Below are 19,241 nucleotides of genomic sequence, written 5' to 3' on the forward strand. Positions count from 1 at the left end.
AGTAAATGCCTGCAGCATACCTATCATGTGCCAGCTAGTGTTCTAGCTATGGAATACACATACAGCAATGAATGAGACAGATAAGGGCCTGTTAACCAGGCGGATGAACTAGATGGTCTCTAAGATCTCTTCCATTCAGCTCTAAATTCTGAGACTTCCTCTTTGACCAGATGCAAAGAAAGAAGGCAGGCTAGTAGCACAGGGTCCCGTTCCAGCCTCCTCCTTCCATTCTTCACTCTTGGTGCCATTTCCATCCCAACTCAGCTCTGGGAAACCAGAGATCAAGCATCATTTGTCTTCTGCCTGCAACCCCAAACTTCCCCAAGTATCTGTTAGTTAAACCCCGGACCTCTTTTGTGGAGAGGATTTGTCTTGCTTGGAACTTTGGGCAATTACAAGGAGGTCAGGCGAGATATTTTAGGCAAGGTTAGGTGCTCTGACAAAACGAGAGGGAGAAGCATAACTGCCTTCTCCCCCAAGTGTGTTATCTCTTGGGTTTGCCTGAAAGGGCACCATGTCCTTGGGCTGGTTCCTCCTCTTCCTTGTGGGTGATAGGCATCTCCTCGTCCTATCTCTTTTCTTCTACCTTTGGCTTGGCCTTAAGGTCCAAAGTTTCTACACTTCAGTATCTGGCATTCTGATCAGGAACAAGGGATTTAGGGCCTCCCAACCATGTGGGGGAAGGGAAGCCGAGGGCTTCGAGTAAATGGACTGAGCAGAGAGATCATAGGGTCAGGAACTTGATTTAGAGTTCCAGACCACTGTCATTCCAGGTGAGTATCATGCGTAGGATGGCACTAATAAATAAAGCACTTATCAGTGAACACTGAGAACTTCAATGCTGATCTTAGATAATTAAAGTCAAAAAGTAAGATTTTTAACTTCATAAAAGTAAAACCAGCTTTATGTAAGTTTACTATTTGTGTCTTATTACCATGAGACAAGGCACTTATATGGAATTATGTATCAAACTGATGTGAACAATTCTTTATTAGCAAATTCTGCCTTCACATTTTCTAGTGTATGACGAACTAGAAGGCATAAAGGTTTGAAAGGCCTATATTATTAACTATACTTTGGTTAATAATCTTGGTACCTTACCTTCTCTGTACTGGTTTCCTCAACTGTCAACTACCTGCCTCATTTATCTCACAGGGTTGATGTGGGATTCAAGATGAGACATTTATGAAACTGCAAAGTTTTATGCACTGAAACACTTGTTACCATCAGCTTTCTTAAGATGGAGGCTGTCTGTGAAATCCTGGCTGTTAGCTGCCATCTTCCCTGTCTTCCTCCTTGCACACACAAGAGGAAGACAGGTATACACATACAAGGTATGTATCCCTTAAGCATCTAACTTCATCATGCCGAATCTTAAAAGGTTATGTAGATACTGACATAGCTACTTCCTATCAGTTCTTTTTTCTTTTTTTTTCCTATCAGTTCTTAAAGGAAGAGGCTGTTCCTTCATTGTACCTTATCACCAAGCAGTGAGAGGAAGCAGGGAGGGTAGTAATAAGGTTTATTTCCTCCAGGTAGTTAATTCATTTTATCACTAAAAAAAAAAAAAAAAAAGGTTTTAGGGTTTTTCTTTGTATGAGGCACTGGGTTGGGGTCAGTGGGATGAAGCATGATACATATATGTGTGTGTATGTATATATATATATATATATATAAACCTTTCAATTATATATATATATATATAATATATAAAATAATCTCAGCTTTGGAGTCTGGCACATTCAGTTCAAATCCAGACTTGGCCACTTACTTAGCTAGGCAGCCTGGGCATGTAGTAATGCCTTCTCTGAGCTTCAAGTTCATCTGTATTAGGGTTTTGTTTAATACATCTTGCAGTGTTACTGAAAGGACTATAATTAGTTCCTTTGAGTGACTGGCACATAATGAGTGCAGAAGTGATGAAAGATGAACAGCAACAGGTCCATCTTCAAGCCCAAAGCGTACTAATAGGAGTTATGGATGAGGCATAATGACCAACAGAAAGGTGCAGAGAGGGAGAGGCCATCTTCAAACAGTGAGGGTCTTGCTTCTGGCAGCATTCAAGGAGAAGCCAAATGGTCACTGGAAAAGGGGCTTCGCAAAGTATTTCCACTGAACTCTAAGGCCATGAAAAGAAATGTACAACTTAAAGAGACAAAAATTCTTTAAGTTCAATACCAGAGGGTAAAGACGAGGTAATACAGTACTTGGGTCCTATAGTTACATAAATCAAATGGAAGTTAGTGATTGCTTCTAAACTGTCACTGAAAATATATGATTGAAAGGTTTATTGCAGACTAGGTATTTAAAATTTTTGCTTTGGTAATCATGAAGATGGTTGATACCCAAAAGGACAATGTTAGGAAATTCAACGGCTTTCAATAATGGAACTGGTTTAGGTTAAGAAGTATTATATGGAAATTAGTGAGTTTGAGGGCTGGTAATTTTTGTGCTCTGATGTGCTCCAGAGACAAGGTTATTGGGCTGAATTGTCAATAAACTGCAATCTGTTTTAAGATTTTCTTCGGTGTCTGGGTTATGTGGCCATGTGCGGGTCTTCATCTTCCCTGTGCTCAGACTCCGTTATCAACTCAATGAGACCACCACCTCCCTGTCACGGAGTATGTATTAAAACATTCTAAACTCCTGAGATTAAGGTCAACTGCTACTGGGATTTTATTTATTCATAATTAACTAACTCTAAGCAGGTCAGGAACAAGTTATTAATGAGGAGAAAGGCAAATTCTGTCTGGGGCAAAATTTGCATACAATCTAAATGACTTTCCTAACTATGTAGGGTGGATGTGGGGGTCCCATGAGAAAAAACAAAAGATCATCTCTTAGCTTATCAGGTTTTTCCTTATCATGGTTAAAAACCTACTTAGATATTGATGATAAATTCATATACTTCTGGGGTGGGAGATGGGAGGGGGATCCAGGATTGGGAGCTTGTATACACCCGTGGTGGATTCATGTCAATGTATGGCAAAACCAATACAGTATTGTAAAGTAAAATAAAGTAAAAAAAAAATTAAAATAAAAAAAATTCATATACTTCTAAAAAGACAAATATCCCTGAGATGAAGCAAATCTACCATTTGTTTAGGAGAAATGGTTGTTAGAGTCCCTTCTTATAAAAAAGTAATTTGACCTCTTCCCCCTATCCCAAATCCCTGAGGCTTTGAAAGGATAAAGAAACCAATTTGGAACTCTTTCAAAGGATTTATTTGCTACAGAATTGCCAGAGCCCACCAACAAGATGAACTCAGGATTTCTGTGTTTAAAAGGATTTTGCTCACTGCTTTATTTTTACAAGAACTTCAACATTCAAAAAGCAATTCTTTTTGCCAGCATTTGGCATGCCTAGAAGAGGTTAGAAAAAGTTAGAATCTATAGAATTAGATGTCTAAAAATAGAAAAAATCCCAAACATTAAAAAATTCCTAATTTGGACAAGTCCTGAGTCGAAATCACATTCATCTGCAAAAAGAAGGGTTTTAGGTCAAAAATGTATTTTATAACTCCAGATCCTGACCTTGGACTTGACTGGTGAGGATTCTAGGAACTGTGTGAATGACAGGAGGGATGTCTTTCGTCTGGCCAATTCTGGCATGTGTCCTGGATTGTGAAGTTTTATAAATCTCTTTTAAACCCAAACTTCCTGGTTCTCTGATGTCGATTGTCTAAATCCGATTCTCAATACTTTTTTAAACAAATAAGCAAAAAATTTCCCTGCAAGATCACACACTTAAGAATTTGTTGCTTGTGTATAGATACAGAGAAACCAAGTATGAATGTGAATTAACAATTCAGTGATGGAGCCGTGAATCTCTGGATGGCTATATACATTGTAAGAAAAGTTCCTTGCTAGACCTGCACTTGCTGTGCACCTGAGATGACCATCCAGGCCAGGTTAACCTGAAGAGGGTGTGAACCCCAGCAGCTGCTCGATGGGTTTAAATCGCCACTCATCTGCCTCCAGCTCTTCTACCAAACCAGCTAGTTTTTCCATCCGAGCAACTTGCTGATCTGTAAAGAATCAAGGAGATAGTATTTATTAATTATACACCAAGCAGCAAGATGATGACTGATTTAAAAATAATTTCTAGAAAGATTTTCCCCCCTCAATATTCTAGTAATGGGGTCTTACCCTATGTTGTCAGAAGACTTAATCTTTTAATTTACATTTTATTTTAAATTGTAGGATAATTACTTAAGACAATCTTAAAAAAATAGTAGTACTTATCCTCCATGCCATTTGTGTACTAAATTTATGTTGGTATCCTAAGAATCTAGGGTTACAAGTAGTTAAGGTTCTGTGTTTCCACTGCAGGGGGAACTGGTTCTATCCCTGATTGGGGAACTAAGATCCTGTATGCTACAAAAAGCAAACAAACCCGAAAAGCCAAAAACCTAGGGTTACAAGCAATTGCAGCTCCCCCTACCCCCGCCCACCCCAACATTATGTTCTCAGGGGAGAAATAGTCTGGTTTGGTGGTGGAACAGAGTTCCCTGATGCATAAATGAAGACGGGTGAGGCATGATAGAATAGAAAAGGTGCTACCAGGATCTTCGAATCCAGGTAGACCAAGAGGTATTACATACATATCTGAAGATGCAGACAGTGGTAACAATGGAGGACAACAGGAAAAGAAGGTTTCAGGAAGGAGTGGAAAAAGCAATACAAGAGGAGTAGGAAGCATTAACTCCCCTAGAAAACTAACCCCTTTGACTTCAAATTTAAGTCTTAATGTAACATTATCTGTGGATTAAGAACTGTAGAATGTTCTTATCTGCAGGCAATTTGGGAAGTCCACTTAAGTAGCCTTGCTGAGTTTTTGTTACAGAGCACTCTGACCTTTCTAAGTCCCCCTCTCCCACCCTTCCAGTTCCTAGTAAGTTCATTTTCACAGTTAAGTACACAGTACTCATGTGCTTACCATGTTTCACCTGTTTGAGCGTAGATGCCACTTGATAGCTGAAAACAGATTCACAGAGGAATCTCTCAGAGCCATCTAGAAACAGAAGACAAGTTTTAATCTGCTCCAATCCATTTTAATCTAATGGCTTCTGATAAATGTAGTAAACACACCCATTCTCCCTGCTTTTACATTCAGGGTCTAGTTTTCAGTGTTTACAAAGGGCTTCTGTTTCACTTAGAATTAATACTGCTGTGTTATAAAAGCTACTTCTATACCTAGAATGTTAAAATAGTCCCTCTACTTGTTCAAGAGTTTAAAAATAGTGTTAAAATAACAAAAACAAGAAACCCCAGTCTGATGTCCTGGTCAACACTTCTCCCATCCTAACTTGACAATTTCTTAATGTTCTCCTATTTTGTATGTCAAGCAAACACTGACAACTAACACATTTGGCCGTGTGGCCCCAAACTTTCAAAATACAAAGGTACACCAAACTCTTAATTGTTTTCATTCTAAACAGTAAAGTTGAAGAAAAATAGCTATTGTCAATATTTTGTATATCAAGTTATATCACAATGACCATCACAAAACACTGCTGGGAAATTTCATTCTGCAAACGCAAACTATAACCTTGATTTTCCAACTTAACTAGAACACTGCAATTTGGATGGTTATAAAAGTATGGTGCAATTTCAGAACCTAGCGTTGTACTGATGCCAAGAACTGGATACATGAAGGTAGCTAATTCAGTCACCCCAGTACTTGGAAGATGATTGTGAAACATAAGCTAGTTCATGTTATTCCTTATCAGGCAAGGGCTGATACAACAAAACATACCCCTAAAGACGTAGAACTCATGTAGGAAAATGTGACTTCAAGGAGTAGCAGAAACCATTCAGGGAAGGGATCTTATTGCAGAAATTCTAAAACAAATGAAGGGAGAGGACACAGCTGTCTTTTTTTAGGCGGCGGTTCATGCCAACACTGCTGGATGTCAAGCACTCACCCATCAATCACGGGTTGCTGCCGTCAGCCAGCTATTAAGTGACAAGCAGACAGGACTAACATATTCTGGCTTCATGGTGAGTTTCACGCAAGGCAGACCTTATTTCAGAAGCTCATGATAAATAAGAAAAACCATAGATACTATATTCAAATAGCTTAAATATACGACCAAGAGGGCTTCTACTATTATCTTCAAAATTGTTTCAAAAATATAATTATTCCATACATAATATATATGAATTATGTATTAATATATACACATATTATATATGTCAAAATATAATTTCATATAGTTATGTAGACTTTATTATTCTTTAAATTCAACTTCTTTTCTAAATATTGTGTCATATGGGGATAGATCCCATTCCCTCCTCCCACCCCTATTCCTCTGGCAGAATGTAACTCATTTAAATAATCTAAACTGAGCAAAAATTTAATTTTCAACTATTGAATATTATACTGGCTATCCAGTCTAAAGATCTAGGTAAGCCAATGATATTACTGAGTTTTTCAAATAAGGAAAATGGCCTGAAAATAACTATGAATCCCACTATGGGAAGAGGGGCTGTGTGAACATTTGACACCAGTGATGCAATTTATTATGCCTAATAAATTGTGTAAGTATGCCAGCATTCATACCCTTGATTAAAGAATCAAATTATAACAAGTTTTATTTTAGGAAGAGCAAAGCATACAGAATTAGAGCTCTTCTCAGGTGGTTTGATCCTGAACTTGAGGATATCACACCAAGGCAGTGGGGATTCTGGCTGTAAGGACCAGGCCAAGATTTGTTTGCAAGCTCTTCAAAGTGCTACCTCCCGCTTACATTTAATCACAGGTGTTATTAGGATAAATGCTTAAATTATAACATTTGCATATTTCCCTTGATAATGAACTTCAAAGCAAAAGGATAGTAAGCTAATCTTTCAGAAAGGCACCCGCATATCACTTTGCTGCTTTGTATGTCTATGGAACACATTTTTGCTGATTTGCAGCTCTGCATTAACCACAAAGTCCACTGCTTCTTGGCTACATCCTATTAGATGTGATATCTGTAACAATCTAAAGTCTGGAATTTCTCCAGAGAGGAGTCAGCCTGGGGCAATCTGTCTTCCATTTAGAAATTGTAATCAAACTCTTTGTAACACACCAAGTAGCAATACATCAGCTTTCCTCTTTAAGGGACAAGTAAAGGTTATAAATGGTGAAAAGTTCAGTAAATTGTCCAAATCTAACACCACTGTTAACTCCAATAAATAGGATGCTAACAAATTCATTTAAAAGACTTATTATCCCATAGCGGGAAAACAGGCAATGGCAGATAATTTATGCTCCAGTGGCGTACGATGCCATCAAAATTCAGCCATTTCAGGACTGGAAGGCAGTCTCCAATTTGCTTACTAATATCTGGGTGAGACAATCCTAGCCAAAGGCAGGGGAATGTTGAAAAGTCCTGTACAGTATACTGCATATGTGAGGTGTCTTGATATCAGACAGCAGATACACAAAAAAGTTAATACACAAGGTTAAGTACAGGTTATTTCGGTTTATTATCCTAGACTTGGGAGGATGCAAGACCAAGTTGAACCTGTTAAGATAATAAACAGCACCTAATTGCTTTGTTCTTACTCTGAAGAGGCAACTCTTCCTACTCTATTTTCATACAGGCATATCTCAGAGATGTCATAGGCCTGGTTCCAGACCACTGCAATAAAGCAAATCACATTAATTTTTTAGTTTCCTATCGCATCTAAAAGTTATGCTTATACCATGCTGTAGTCTGTTAAGTGTGCAATAGCATTATGTCTAAAAAAAAAGAATGTACATACCTTAATTAAAAAATACTGCTAAAAAAATGCTAACCATCATCAAGCCTTCAAGGAAATGTAACCTTTTTGCTGGTGGAGGGTTTGAAATACTGTCAGCATTACCAAAATGTGACACAGAGATAGGCAATGAGTAAATGCTGTTGAAAAAATGCCGCCAACATACTTGTTCAAGGCAAGGTTGACCAAACCTTCAATCTGTAAAGTACATGGTATCAGCAAAGCCCAACGAAACTAGGTATGCCTGTATTCCATTAAAGTTCCGTAAGAAAAATGGTCAGGTACATGTGCATTAGATTACTGGCATAATAGTATCACCTATAAACATAGTAGGATGAGGTAACCAAATCTACCATCCCTTTTAATTCACATTTAAGGGTACCCTTTTCAATTTAACATTTTCACTTGACTCAGGATAGTTCAAGGGCTGCCACCTCTAAGTTTTCATAGGTTGTCCTTAAATGTAAATAGCTTTAAAGTATAGGTGAAACTTTAAACCTAAGGAAGAAAACCCAAACTGGGCACTGCAAATTTAAACTTGAATTCATTCTACAGTAGAAAGGCAACATAGTCCCCCATGAAGCATACTGAGATGGAATAAAAGTGGACAGAAGTATCACTTGTTAGAACATCAACATTTAGACTAATCTCAGAAGCCTTTCTTCTTTAATGTTTCCAAGAAATCTGGTGTACACTGACAAAGAATGCTGACAGCTCTGAGACCATGAAGGTACCGCTGTATTAAATTCCTCCTGTAGCTAGACTTTAAATGACTTTAATCTTAGGGTTCATTGTTAAATAAGGATTCCTTTTCTGCTGCCATAAAACTCATTAAGCAATTAAAGTGCCTCCAACTTTTGATTTGTTTTGGGAGAAACTTCCTAATACCAGGTCTCTGAAGCATATAACTTACATCATAATTTATTTTTAGTGCCAAATATGGTAAACAAGGCCCTAGATGTTCACTACCTCCAGACTCAGTGATGTTAGCTTGAGTATTCAGTTAACATAATTGAAGAAAACAAAAGGGCATAGACAGAAGTATCAGTACATACACCTCATGTATCACTAACTACAATATCTGGTTGTTTACTTCACCAATCATGATTTGAACCAATTCTAAAAAGTCTTCCTATATTTAGTCCCAGTCTTCCCTATGGTCCCAGTCTTCCTGTGTTTTCCTGTCACAAGTGATACTTCTGTCTGCGTTGGCTTAATCCAAACCTCTGCTTTTTATTATACCTGATATAAATGAAGACCACCCCCCAAAAGCTGACTCTTAACTACAGTCTGTGCCTTTCTCAGATATTTCCAGATTAATTTTTAAGTATATTTACTGAAATTTGCAATATTTAAAGCAAAAAGGATCAATATACAATTAAGCACAGATGTGCTTGAATCAAGTAGATTTTGAATCTTTAATAGGTTCTTTGCTGATTTTTTTCGAGGTATGAAGAATAGTTTAATAGTTAAGGGCCACTTTCATGAGAATCCCCTGGATGTCAGTCAAAATGGAGATTCTTGTGCTATAACCTAGACTAATTTGGAATCTCTAGGTGAGTCAGAAATGTACATTTTAAATCAGCTCTTCAGGAGGTTTTAATGTTCTCTATTAAGAATTTATTGGTCCATCTGCTAAAGTGACACGTACCTGATGAATTCTAGGTACTAAAGTTGTTTCATGCTTATAGCCTGTGCCCTGATCTTGGCCAGCCAGTTTGCAAATGTGTGCTGAATAAGATAGGGGATGATTTGATGCACATCCAGCTCCAGTGCTTGAGAAACCACACCGCACTGTCCTGCAGTGGGCCATGTAAGAATAATAGATTGGTTTTTATTTTCTCTCAGAATCTCTTCATCTATCTGTAGGTCAATTATATTAGAAAAAATATATATGAAACCTACTAACCATAGGGAAGCTGACTGGTGCCAGGATAAAGCAAACTGGAGCAGGAGTTTAATGGAATTCCTGGTCCAAGTGCTGACTGTGTCTTTTCACATGGTCAAATCACTTTATCTTTTCTGGGTCTAAATAACTCTAAATGACCTCCATGATTTCCAAAGTCTTTTTCAGCTCCAAAATCCTAATTCTGGAGAAAGATTTGTGTTTTAAAGATATTTTGAAATGAGGACAAGAGATGAAATGTAGAGCTGAAATCAGGACAAACTCGTAACTAATCCACTTAAGAGCTTCTTTACAATTAATATTCATTGCAGGTCTGAATCCAATTATTCAGCAAAAAGCAGCATGAGATCACCTTCCAACATCTCTCCAGCTCCTTTGGGGTAGGTGAAAAGGGCTTTCCGTGGTGGGGCAAGGTCTGAGACACTGAAACCAGATCCAGTGACAGAACTTCCACTGACCCCACCAGCTGAGGAGGATGATGAAGAGGCAGCCATTTCCTCTCTAGCAGAATTCTCACTTCACTACAGAGAAAGAAAAACAGCAAATTGGCAGTTTATGGAAGTAAGACCGACAACATTTCATTCCAGCTACCATGAAAGCCAGCATGCAGTTTAGTCAAGAATTAGTTCCAAATTTTTCTACCCTCTGTACTCCCACGATCTTTTAAGGCTCCTTGGGCCAACATGTCACTCAGGATTTTAAGTGAAAATATGTTTATTCTTAGTTTTTCTACATAAAACACTACTTCCTACCATTAGCAAACTGTTTATGTCATTTGGGATTGACTGTGGGTGATTTATGGGTTATGAAAGGGTGATATGGCAGTGCCAAGGTAGCAATTTGACTGAGGAAATGAATTATATGAGGATAAAACAACCATGCCTCATGGGACAGTTTGTCTTGGATACATCCTGACCAAGCCACACCAAGAAATTCACTTATAAAATTTTCCAAATAAAATTCCAGAATAACACTGTGTTCTGTTCCCAAGGAAGGGGAATGGTTAGGAAATACATATTGGCCCTTTCATTAAATTAAAAAAAATTTTTTCATCCAAATGTAATACCCAAATTGATCACTTGGTGGTGTCCCAAAACTGGAACAAAATAGTTCAAGAATGATCTTAGAATCACGGCTTATTAGGAATTAGAGGGGCTGTGAGTGTTTAATACTATATCAAATTAAAAAATCAAAAGGTCCAAATGTAAATGAGAAAATCTGTACCAAATATATGTCTCCTTTAAAAAGTTCAAAACAAAATAGCAGCTTACACTACACATTTACAGAAGATTCCAAAAGGTTTATGTTTTCTACATAAAAAGAACAGTCTTCTTTCAAACTCAGAACTAGCATTCAAGACATAGAACAGCCAGGGTTGAAAAGTGGAGTGCAGAATTAGCAACAACTTTAACACATATTAAAGTAATTGGAGTGTGGCTCAGAGGTTAAAGTGTCTGCCTGCAATGCAGGAGACCTGGGTTCGATCCCTGGGTCTGGAAGATCCCCTGGAGAAGGAAATGGCAACCCACTCCAGTATTCTTGCCTGGAGAATCCCACGGACAGGGGAGCTTGGTGGGCTACAGTCCACGGGGTGGCAAAGAGTCGGACACGACTGAGAGACTTCACTTTCACTTAACACATATAAGCAGTATTCTGCTGAGATGGAAAGATTACCTAAGTAATTTTTAGCTTTAAAGATTTAGGTTAAATTTTGAATGCTACCAGCAGGTGGTAACCAAAGTTAAAGTGAAACTCACAATAAACGCTAGTTTGGAACTGCTCTATAAAGGCAGGCATTCTGATCACCAAGACCAAACATTATGCTTGCCTTATACCAACTAGCTGTTGATTTAAATGTTCGCTAAATGAGTTGACATTTCACAGGAACCACAAGATTCCTTAAAGACCATCTAATCCAATCCCCCCATTTTGCACACAGGCATACAGACTTCAGCTTATTTGTTGTGCCATTTTTTAAGCAATGGCTTTATTGCATTGTCAGTGCTATATGGGCTTCCCCGGTGGCTCAGTGGTAAAGAATCCACTTGTCAATGCAGGAGACATGGGCTCGATCCCTGGGTTGGGAAGATCCCCTGGAGAAGGAAATGGAAACCGACTCCTGTATTTCTGCCTGGGATCCCATGGGGACACAGGAGCCTAGTGGGCTATAGTCCTAGGGTCGCCAAGAGTCAGACATGACAGAGCGACTAAACAACATGTACTCTGTGAGAGGTGAAACAGCACACTGATTAAGAGCTCACTCTGAAGCCTCTTGGCCCAGGTTCACGTCCTGGCTTTGTTACTTGCCGTCTGATTCGGGACAAATCACTCCACCTCTCTGCTCCTCAGCTGTCTCATCTATAGAATGCAGATAATGATAGTACCTACATCAGAGGTGTCAGGAAGGTTAATATAACTCAAGCATTTGGAACACTCATAGGCACAGTAAACAACAGCTATCCAAAACTACCAATGAATATTTAGTCCTGAATCTTTTTTTTTTCCCCTGCAGATTCCAATTTTTCATACTTAGTATGTTTCAACACACTCATGGGAAAAGTCTTAATTCTCTCCATTTGACACAGAGTGTCAATGTCAAATGTCTCTTAGAATGGAAAGTGCATGCTCAAGAAGAGGGAAAATGCACCCCATTCTTTCATTTTAAGGTTAATGACCTTAGGAAGAACCCTTTTCTTAGGAAAAGGGGAAGAAGTTGTCTTTCAACTCTCAAGGCCTAGCACAGAACCTGGATTAGTGTTTCCTGACTGAATAAGGAACAAATGACAGAACACAGGGCTAGCAGGGGATAGAAAACTTTGATGTCAGTAGGGTTGGTCCATGATTGTTTTTTTCTCCCTCATTCTGTAGATCTATTTACACAACTGTTTTTCCAATTAGGCTGCCAAGCCCAAGGTAGGTGCTCAGTAACATTTTGTTGAATATTTAAATACTAATGATGAAATAAGCTGGGACTTGACCCAATAAGGGAAGCTGGAACTATTGGCAGTAGAGATTCTTACAGGAGAGCAGAGATACTGCATGGTTGTGTTCAGTGACAGGATGATCAACACATTTGCTTCATGCATGACAGGGATGACCTCATATTCATAAACCACTTTCCTTCCTAGCAGATACATGCTTATATTCTTGAAAAGAATCCTTTTTAAAAAGTCTCCTTATCAAAAAGACAAGCAATCATTAAACTCCATCATCAGAAATCATTCCAAATAGCTGGATTACCAATCAAAAAGGTGCTGCAGCTAAAAACAGCTTGGGTGGAAAGGGGCTGAAGAGGGGATGGGTCAGAATGTCAGCTGTTCCCAAGCTAACTCTCCAAGCCATGACCCGACACCCACCCAGACCTCCATCTCACCCCACCTCCCCGGTCTCCAGGGGGCGACGCCACTGGCGCCATCCCACTGCGCAGGCGCCACCGCTTGGCCCGCATGCGCAATTGTCTCGTGCGGCCTGAGGAAATTTCCTCTTACACGCCCACTGCGGCAGGCTCCAGTTCCTCCTCCTCCTTTCTCCACTTTACTAGTCCCTTCAGGTAGGATCCCAGGGATCAGCTCCCTTTCCAGCAAGCTCCCGAGGGTCCCTGAGCCCTCGACCACTTACCTCAGCTGCTTTGGCACTTTACAGCCCCGCCCCCAACTGCAGCGGCTGCGTTTTCTACGACGAGGGCGGCGGCGTGCTCGCGCCCGTGCGGAGGGAGCCCGCGGCGGCCGCGGCGTGCGCGCGCCAGTGCAGTGGTGGGCGTGGCCGGGGCGGAGAGCCACGGAGACCCGGTTCTGGGAGAGACCTTCTGGGTCCTTCGTCTGCTCTCGCTGCATCGGTTTTCCTACCACCGCGGAGTCCTTCTCTGTTCGCTTGCTTTGACGTACTGGGGTTGATTCTTGCTCGCTTTTATGATTCAGGGTTTCATCTTCGCTCCCGGACCTTTGTAGGTCTGCTTTCCTCTCTGTCTCTCCAAACCACCACGGAGCAGGATTAAATTGGCTATTCCCCCATCCTTCCTTCTGAGTAGTCTTGTAGCCCAGGGCCTTATAGGAAAGGCAGATTGGAGGGTTTGCTATCTCTGAGACAACCTTCTCTTCCACAGCACAGTTTGAGGACCTACCTTGACACTGACGTCTACTTTTGTGGCGAGCTTTTTTTTTTTTTCCTTTGAGAGGTCCTGGGGAATTGAGTATTAGGGTGTAATGTCATTAAAGTATTGCTAGTTATGCCTCCTCTTTCGATGTTCAAGTCTGTTTAGCTTGTATATTGTTTCTCACAACACGAAACTAACTCATTGGTTCTATAAGCAGATTACCAATGAATGAAAGCGATTTACTTCCTGAGGTTAGATTGAGCATTAGTGTGTTTAGTAAGGATTGATCTTTTTGGAGGGGGACCGCTTAAGTTATTTTGGGTTTCAAGACCATGTACCATAAGCGGTAGGAACCTTGGTTAAACGTAACCAGAGCTACCCCTAAGAAGCTTTGCTTCCTAAATTGTTAATTCATTAAGTGGTGACTAGAAACTTGGTTTCTCCCTGAGTGATGTACAGTTTTTGGCAGTGACTATAGAAACTGAATTCCTTCCCTCAGCAATGTGTTAGTTTGAAGAACCATGTTGGTTAAGTCATATTTTAACTTTGTTTTAATAGGCAACTGGATCTAATTGTTGAGTATGTATTTCTAACACCTGTAAAAGTAGTTAAGGATTTTTTTGTCCTCCCCTTGAGGATAAATGTATTCAGTTCAGTTCAGTTCAGTTCATTTCAGTTGCTCAGTCATATCCAACTCTTTGCGACCCCATGAATCGCAGCACACCAGGCGTATCCCTAATTCTCTTAACTGTCATACTGGATAAGAGGGTGAGACACTTCACAAATGTTCAGATAAGCACAGAGGTTGAATTTTACTCCTTTTAGGTTAAAGTAATGAAGAGACCGCTAGTCTCTCTTCCAAAGTCATGGACAGGCTCAGTATCTTATAATCACTTTTTTTGAGGAATGCTGAATAGTTTGCAAATTACTGTCTTGAGTGTGCCAGAAGTGGAATAGTGTAGTGGAAAATGCAGCAATTGACTTAATAACAGCTTCTAGATAGGGGAAATGTAGTGGAAACAGTAATGCTTTTGCTTAGGATGGACTATAAACTGATGTCCAATTCTGTCTTTGTAGGCCTGTGTAAAGATCCACATAATCATGGAAGTTCTGCGTCCACAGCTTATAAAAATTGGTGGACGGGTTTATAGGAAGAATCCCATCCAAGAACAGACTTACCAACATGAAGAAGAAGATGATGACTATTACCAAGGTAATCTTAGTTGCTTTTTGGTCAGATTAGAAGTATAATGTTATCCGTATTGTAGAAGCAATTCTTTGTTTCAGTGTTTCTGTGTGAGCACTGAAATTTGACTTGTTTGGCCTCTCACAGCTCCCTTGTTGATTCTGAGTGGGCTGGTAAGTTTGTTTGAGGAGGTGTTCTCAGTTCATAAGTTAAGTTGTGTCTCATCTTTGTGCAGAGGCTTAAATGTAATAAGGGGTAATTTTAGTTAGCTGTTAATATTAACAATTATCTGTGGCAAAATTAAGTTCTTTTATCTGTAAAGCTATGAACTAGTTTTTATAAATTGTTGAAATAAATGAACATACGCCCAATATTAACTGTTATTGTTGTGTCATAATTCTTTTCTTCTCTGCAGTCATATTCAGGCAGTTTCAAATATACAGCCGTCTTGGCTGTTGCCCTTCAGCCCCGGGGCCTTGAGCTCTTATTTCAGCCTCCTGTTTTCTCTTTGTCTTGGCTGTAAGGAGTAAATTCTCCAGTATCACTCCTACCTACCTCATTCACTGAAGTGATTTTGTGTCCTAATACTAAAAACCACTGAGTTGTACATTTTAAGAGGATGAATTTTATGTGAATTATGTCTCCGTAAAATAGTACACAAAATTTATTTCTGGGAGAAAACAATTAAATAGTGGTATGTAGATACTCCTTTTCCAAGGTTCCAAGATTGGAAGATTTTAAATAGTCGTGTGTTTTTATTCTTTATTTTTTTGTCTAAGAGCAGGTGAGGAGGAACGTTGGAGCAGTGTTCTGCAGTGTAAAGTGTATGGCTGTTCTTTTTGTGTGTGTATTGCTTTTCTTTAAACCTCAAGAATGGTTGGACAGCTGAGGAGAAGAAAGACTGTTGTCCACAGAGCAACAGCTCTGAGTGAGATGTTATGGTTTCTGTACAGGCCTCATGGAGTGTGCAGAAGAGCCCTGTGAAACCTACGAGGTGATGCAGACCCCACAAGGTTTCCGATGTACCGTGAAGGCCCCCAGCCTCCTCTACAAGTGAGTGATGCCCCTTGGCAGCTTCATGGGAAGGCACTTCCAGGAAACTTAGAAGGAAGCTGATTCTTCTCCTTTCCACACTTATTACAGTACTTATTAGTGACAAAATGGTTTAGTGTTTAACATCCTAGAATTTCTAAAGACTAATTGCAGATCAGTTTCATCATTCCATATACATCACCAAGTCCTGTTGATTTTGCCTCTTAAGTATCTTTTGAATCTACCACTTACTTTTTCTTTATAGCCATTCTGCTACCTCTTCTGTGAATTATTTCAAATAGCCTACTTACTGGTCTCTCCACACTGATTGTTGCTCTCTTCCAATCAGTTCTTCACATTGAGGGTGGAATAATCTTTTTAAAAGGAAAACCTGATTATTTTATTACCTTTGCTTGAAATCCATTAACATTCTTCCCTGGAAGATGGAATTTTATTCCATTAGAGCAGTGGCCAAAATCTTGAACATGACTTAGCCAGTCCTGCATTTTTCAGTTTCAGCTCACACCACTCTTTCCCTGGATTTGCACTTAAGTTTAACTGGTTTTCTTCAGTTCCTCAAATGTGCTGGGTTCCTTCCTACCTTCTAGCTTTGGCATATGCTGTTCCCTTTCCTTACATTACCTAGTTATTAATATATTCTCTTTCCTTAGGGAAGCTTGTTTTGACACCAGTATCCCCACGCACCACATTGATTACCATAGTATATGTTTTCATAACACCACTACTTTTCCTTTATAGCATTTCTCAAGCCTAATGTTTATATTTATTTGTCAGCTATTCGATGTTTCTTCCGCTTGACAGGAAACTACTTGAAGGCAGGAATGTGTCTGTTGTCCTCCAGTTCTTGTCAAAGACTAAAATGCTTTTTCCGGAATCATCGTTAGTTTTAAATTGCTTGGAAGCTTTGTGATCATTTCAATCTGTGCCTGCTTGCCTTCGTGTTGATCATATTCTGTCTCTTATTAACCACTAATATCGTTAGCTCAGGTAGCTGGCTGGCTTCTTTTGGGCTTGCACCTCTGAACATAGGATGGTCTAGGAAGTGATAGATTGTTTTTCTGTGTTGTACCAGATGAATAAAGTCTGTCTGTACTTCTCTATGAGAGGAGGTCTCCAAATACAGAATCATACACCTTTAAGTTCCAAGAGGCGAATAGTTGCATTTTTTTCACCTTGAGAATTTTCTGAAACACCTATTGAGGATGAAATTTCTCTCCTGGAATGGGACCAAATGAGAAACCAAATGCTAATCCTGACAGCTCACTTTCCTCCCAGGTTTCAGTCACATTTTCTTCTAAGAAATGTGATTTTAGAAAGCTATGACTCAGATTCCTGGTAAACATCAATGCAACATGTCTTCCTTAATGTATAAATTTGTTACTGCTAAGGTATGTAAAGATTCCTTAAATGTCTGATTCTAACCATATGACCTTTTGAATTTTATATATTCTAAATACTCATTTTGTTCCAGATGACTTGCATGTTAGATTAAGTATTGGTTCTGCTAAATCCTAATTAATAGACAATATTTACTAGGAAGACTTCTTTCTTTTTTCCTTTCTTCCTTCCTTCTCTTCTTCTCTTCCTTCCTTTTGGTCTTATTGACAAATACATGGAAGATTTCTTTCTTAAGAATCATTTATGTAAGCTTATTTGGTCCAAGGAAGAAATTACTTGACCAAACTAACTTATAATCAAAGTCTAATAGTGGTGCACACGTCCACAGACGAGGTCTAATACTGTGGCTCTCAACTTCAGGTACACATTAGAATCACCTGGGGAGTTTTAAAAACTCCTAATACCTAGGTGTACCCCAGACCAGTTGAGTCTGAAATCTCTGGGAGCTGAACCCAGGCATTATTAGTTTTTATAACTACCCAGGTGATTCCAGTGTGTAGCCAAGATTGAGAACCATTTGATCTGGCAAGAATTTCCACTTAAACAATAAGGAATCATCCTTTCACTGTTTATCTGTATTATTTTAGTGAATGCTTTAGACTTTCCGTGTAAACCTCTTTTGGGTCTGTCTGTACTCTTAACTGGAAGGATGCCATCATGAGTTTAATGAGGATGACATGGTCTATACTGAGCTGTGTGCCAGTCACTGGGAAGTCCTTTCATATATGATCACATTTAATCCTTACTACCAACCTTATGATACTTAGGTATTATTCACTCCATTTTTTAAAGTGAAGTAGTAGGCTAAGAGTGGTTAAATGACTTGGCCAAGGTTTGTTTGCTTCCAAAGCCTCTTTAACCTCAACCACTTCCCTTTCTAAGGTGCCTAGACTATTAATAACACTTTGAGCCAACTACTTTATGAGAGGTTTGTCTACTAGCCATGTGCTAACAAACAGGAACCTGACTGAAAATACTCCTTTATTGATAAGACCTGGAAAGGCAAAGGCTGACGGAGTTGGTGCTAGCTCAACACAGAGAAAAACCACATGGAAACTGTGGAGTTCCAGTCCTCTTCTGAACATCTTTTATAAAAAGCTGGCTTACTACAATAAATCTTAATGGAAATAATCAGACTTGGTTATTCCATTTAAAAACATGTACAGAATTTTAGGCATAGTCACCAATGCTGTAGTGTACTGTAATTGAAGTCATTGAAATCAAAATACTGTTGATGAGAAGGTTTTTTCTCTTAACTTTATGGTCCTGTGATGGTCTCTTAGTGCTTAGTGCTTAGACTCTGAAACTTTTCTCCTGGGAGTAAAGTAGTCTCATTTGCTTTGATACATCTAATTACTATGGGTTCCAGAAGATAGCTTTGGATGGTCAGAATTATTTATACTAGGCGGCCTGAGTAAGTAATGTGAGCCAATAGATGATTGGAGTCAATAAAAGACAGTAGGAAGTGGCAGGGATTGTGATGAATTCATATTCCATTTTCAGAAATGAGCTCATGTTCCATCCTATTTTTGCCATTGAGTAGTCAGATCTCCCAATTTTTTGAAAGAACTTAGAAATCCATATTTTTTAGGTGAAATTTCCCAAGTTTTAGGTGAAATCTCCCAAACAAGACATGTCTATGTGTTTGAATTCAGCCTGAGGGTTACCTCTTTCTGTGCTTGCATCTGTCTTGGTTGGTGGACCCTGCTCTTTGCTAAGCTCTTTACCATTATTTAATTAATGAAGGATAATTCCCTTAGGATGAACTCAAAATGTAGTTAATTTGCTCTCTAAGAGGGCAGGATTTTCCCCCTTCAAATTGTAGACCCAGTCAAGTGTCCAATGAGACTATG

The 19,241-nt window shown here is 39.2% G+C and overlaps 2 protein-coding genes across 6 annotated transcripts in view; one reads left to right on the plus strand and one right to left on the minus strand.

Annotated features, from left to right (window-relative positions):
- On the minus strand, nucleotides 3,203-13,387 carry ANAPC16 (anaphase promoting complex subunit 16). Of its 4 annotated transcripts, none has more exons than XM_018042434.1 (5): nucleotides 13,277-13,366; nucleotides 11,966-12,016; nucleotides 10,011-10,179; nucleotides 4,940-5,014; nucleotides 3,203-4,028 (listed from the first exon to the last, which is right to left on the minus strand). In XM_018042434.1, the coding sequence occupies exons 3-5, from the start codon at nucleotides 10,150-10,152 to the stop codon at nucleotides 3,913-3,915; spliced, it is 333 nt and encodes a 110-aa protein (XP_017897923.1). In that variant the 5' UTR covers nucleotides 10,153-10,179; nucleotides 11,966-12,016; nucleotides 13,277-13,366; the 3' UTR covers nucleotides 3,203-3,912. The 4 variants fall into 4 exon arrangements, with proteins under 4 accessions (XP_017897923.1, XP_005699227.1, XP_017897922.1 ...); XM_005699170.2 differs by having other exon boundaries at nucleotides 11,920-12,016; XM_018042433.1 differs by having other exon boundaries at nucleotides 11,920-12,042; nucleotides 13,277-13,352.
- The window catches only part of ASCC1 (activating signal cointegrator 1 complex subunit 1), a 115,480-nt gene continuing 109,114 nt past the window's right edge, over nucleotides 12,876-19,241 (plus strand). Inside the window, exons 1-3 of one of the 2 annotated variants that reach the window (XM_005699171.3) lie at nucleotides 12,876-13,208; nucleotides 14,829-14,964; nucleotides 15,891-15,990. In XM_005699171.3, coding sequence (XP_005699228.1) covers nucleotides 14,853-14,964; nucleotides 15,891-15,990 — 212 coding nt within the window. In that variant the 5' untranslated portion in view covers nucleotides 12,876-13,208; nucleotides 14,829-14,852. Of the gene's footprint in view, nucleotides 13,209-13,493; nucleotides 13,602-14,828; nucleotides 14,965-15,890; nucleotides 15,991-19,241 lie in introns of those variants that run through there. The other variant, XM_005699172.3, reaches the window with a different exon arrangement.

Source organism: Capra hircus, chromosome 28, assembly GCF_001704415.2.
Source record: "Capra hircus breed San Clemente chromosome 28, ASM170441v1, whole genome shotgun sequence".
In the NCBI taxonomy this organism is placed as follows: domain Eukaryota; kingdom Metazoa; phylum Chordata; class Mammalia; order Artiodactyla; family Bovidae; genus Capra; species Capra hircus.

Excerpts from the sequence above, each read along its gene's own strand:
- ANAPC16 (XM_005699169.2), bottom strand. The coding sequence starts at position 10,152 with ATGGCTGCCTCTTCATCATCCTCCTCAGCTGGTGGGGTCAGTGGAAGT. Across the intron at positions 5,015-10,010 it reads AGCTGGAGAGATGTTGGAAG|ATGGCTCTGAGAGATTCCTC; the intron begins GTGATCTCATGC and ends TTCTGTTTCTAG. Across the intron at positions 4,029-4,939 it reads GCTCAAACAGGTGAAACATG|ATCAGCAAGTTGCTCGGATG; the intron begins GTAAGCACATGA and ends GATTCTTTACAG.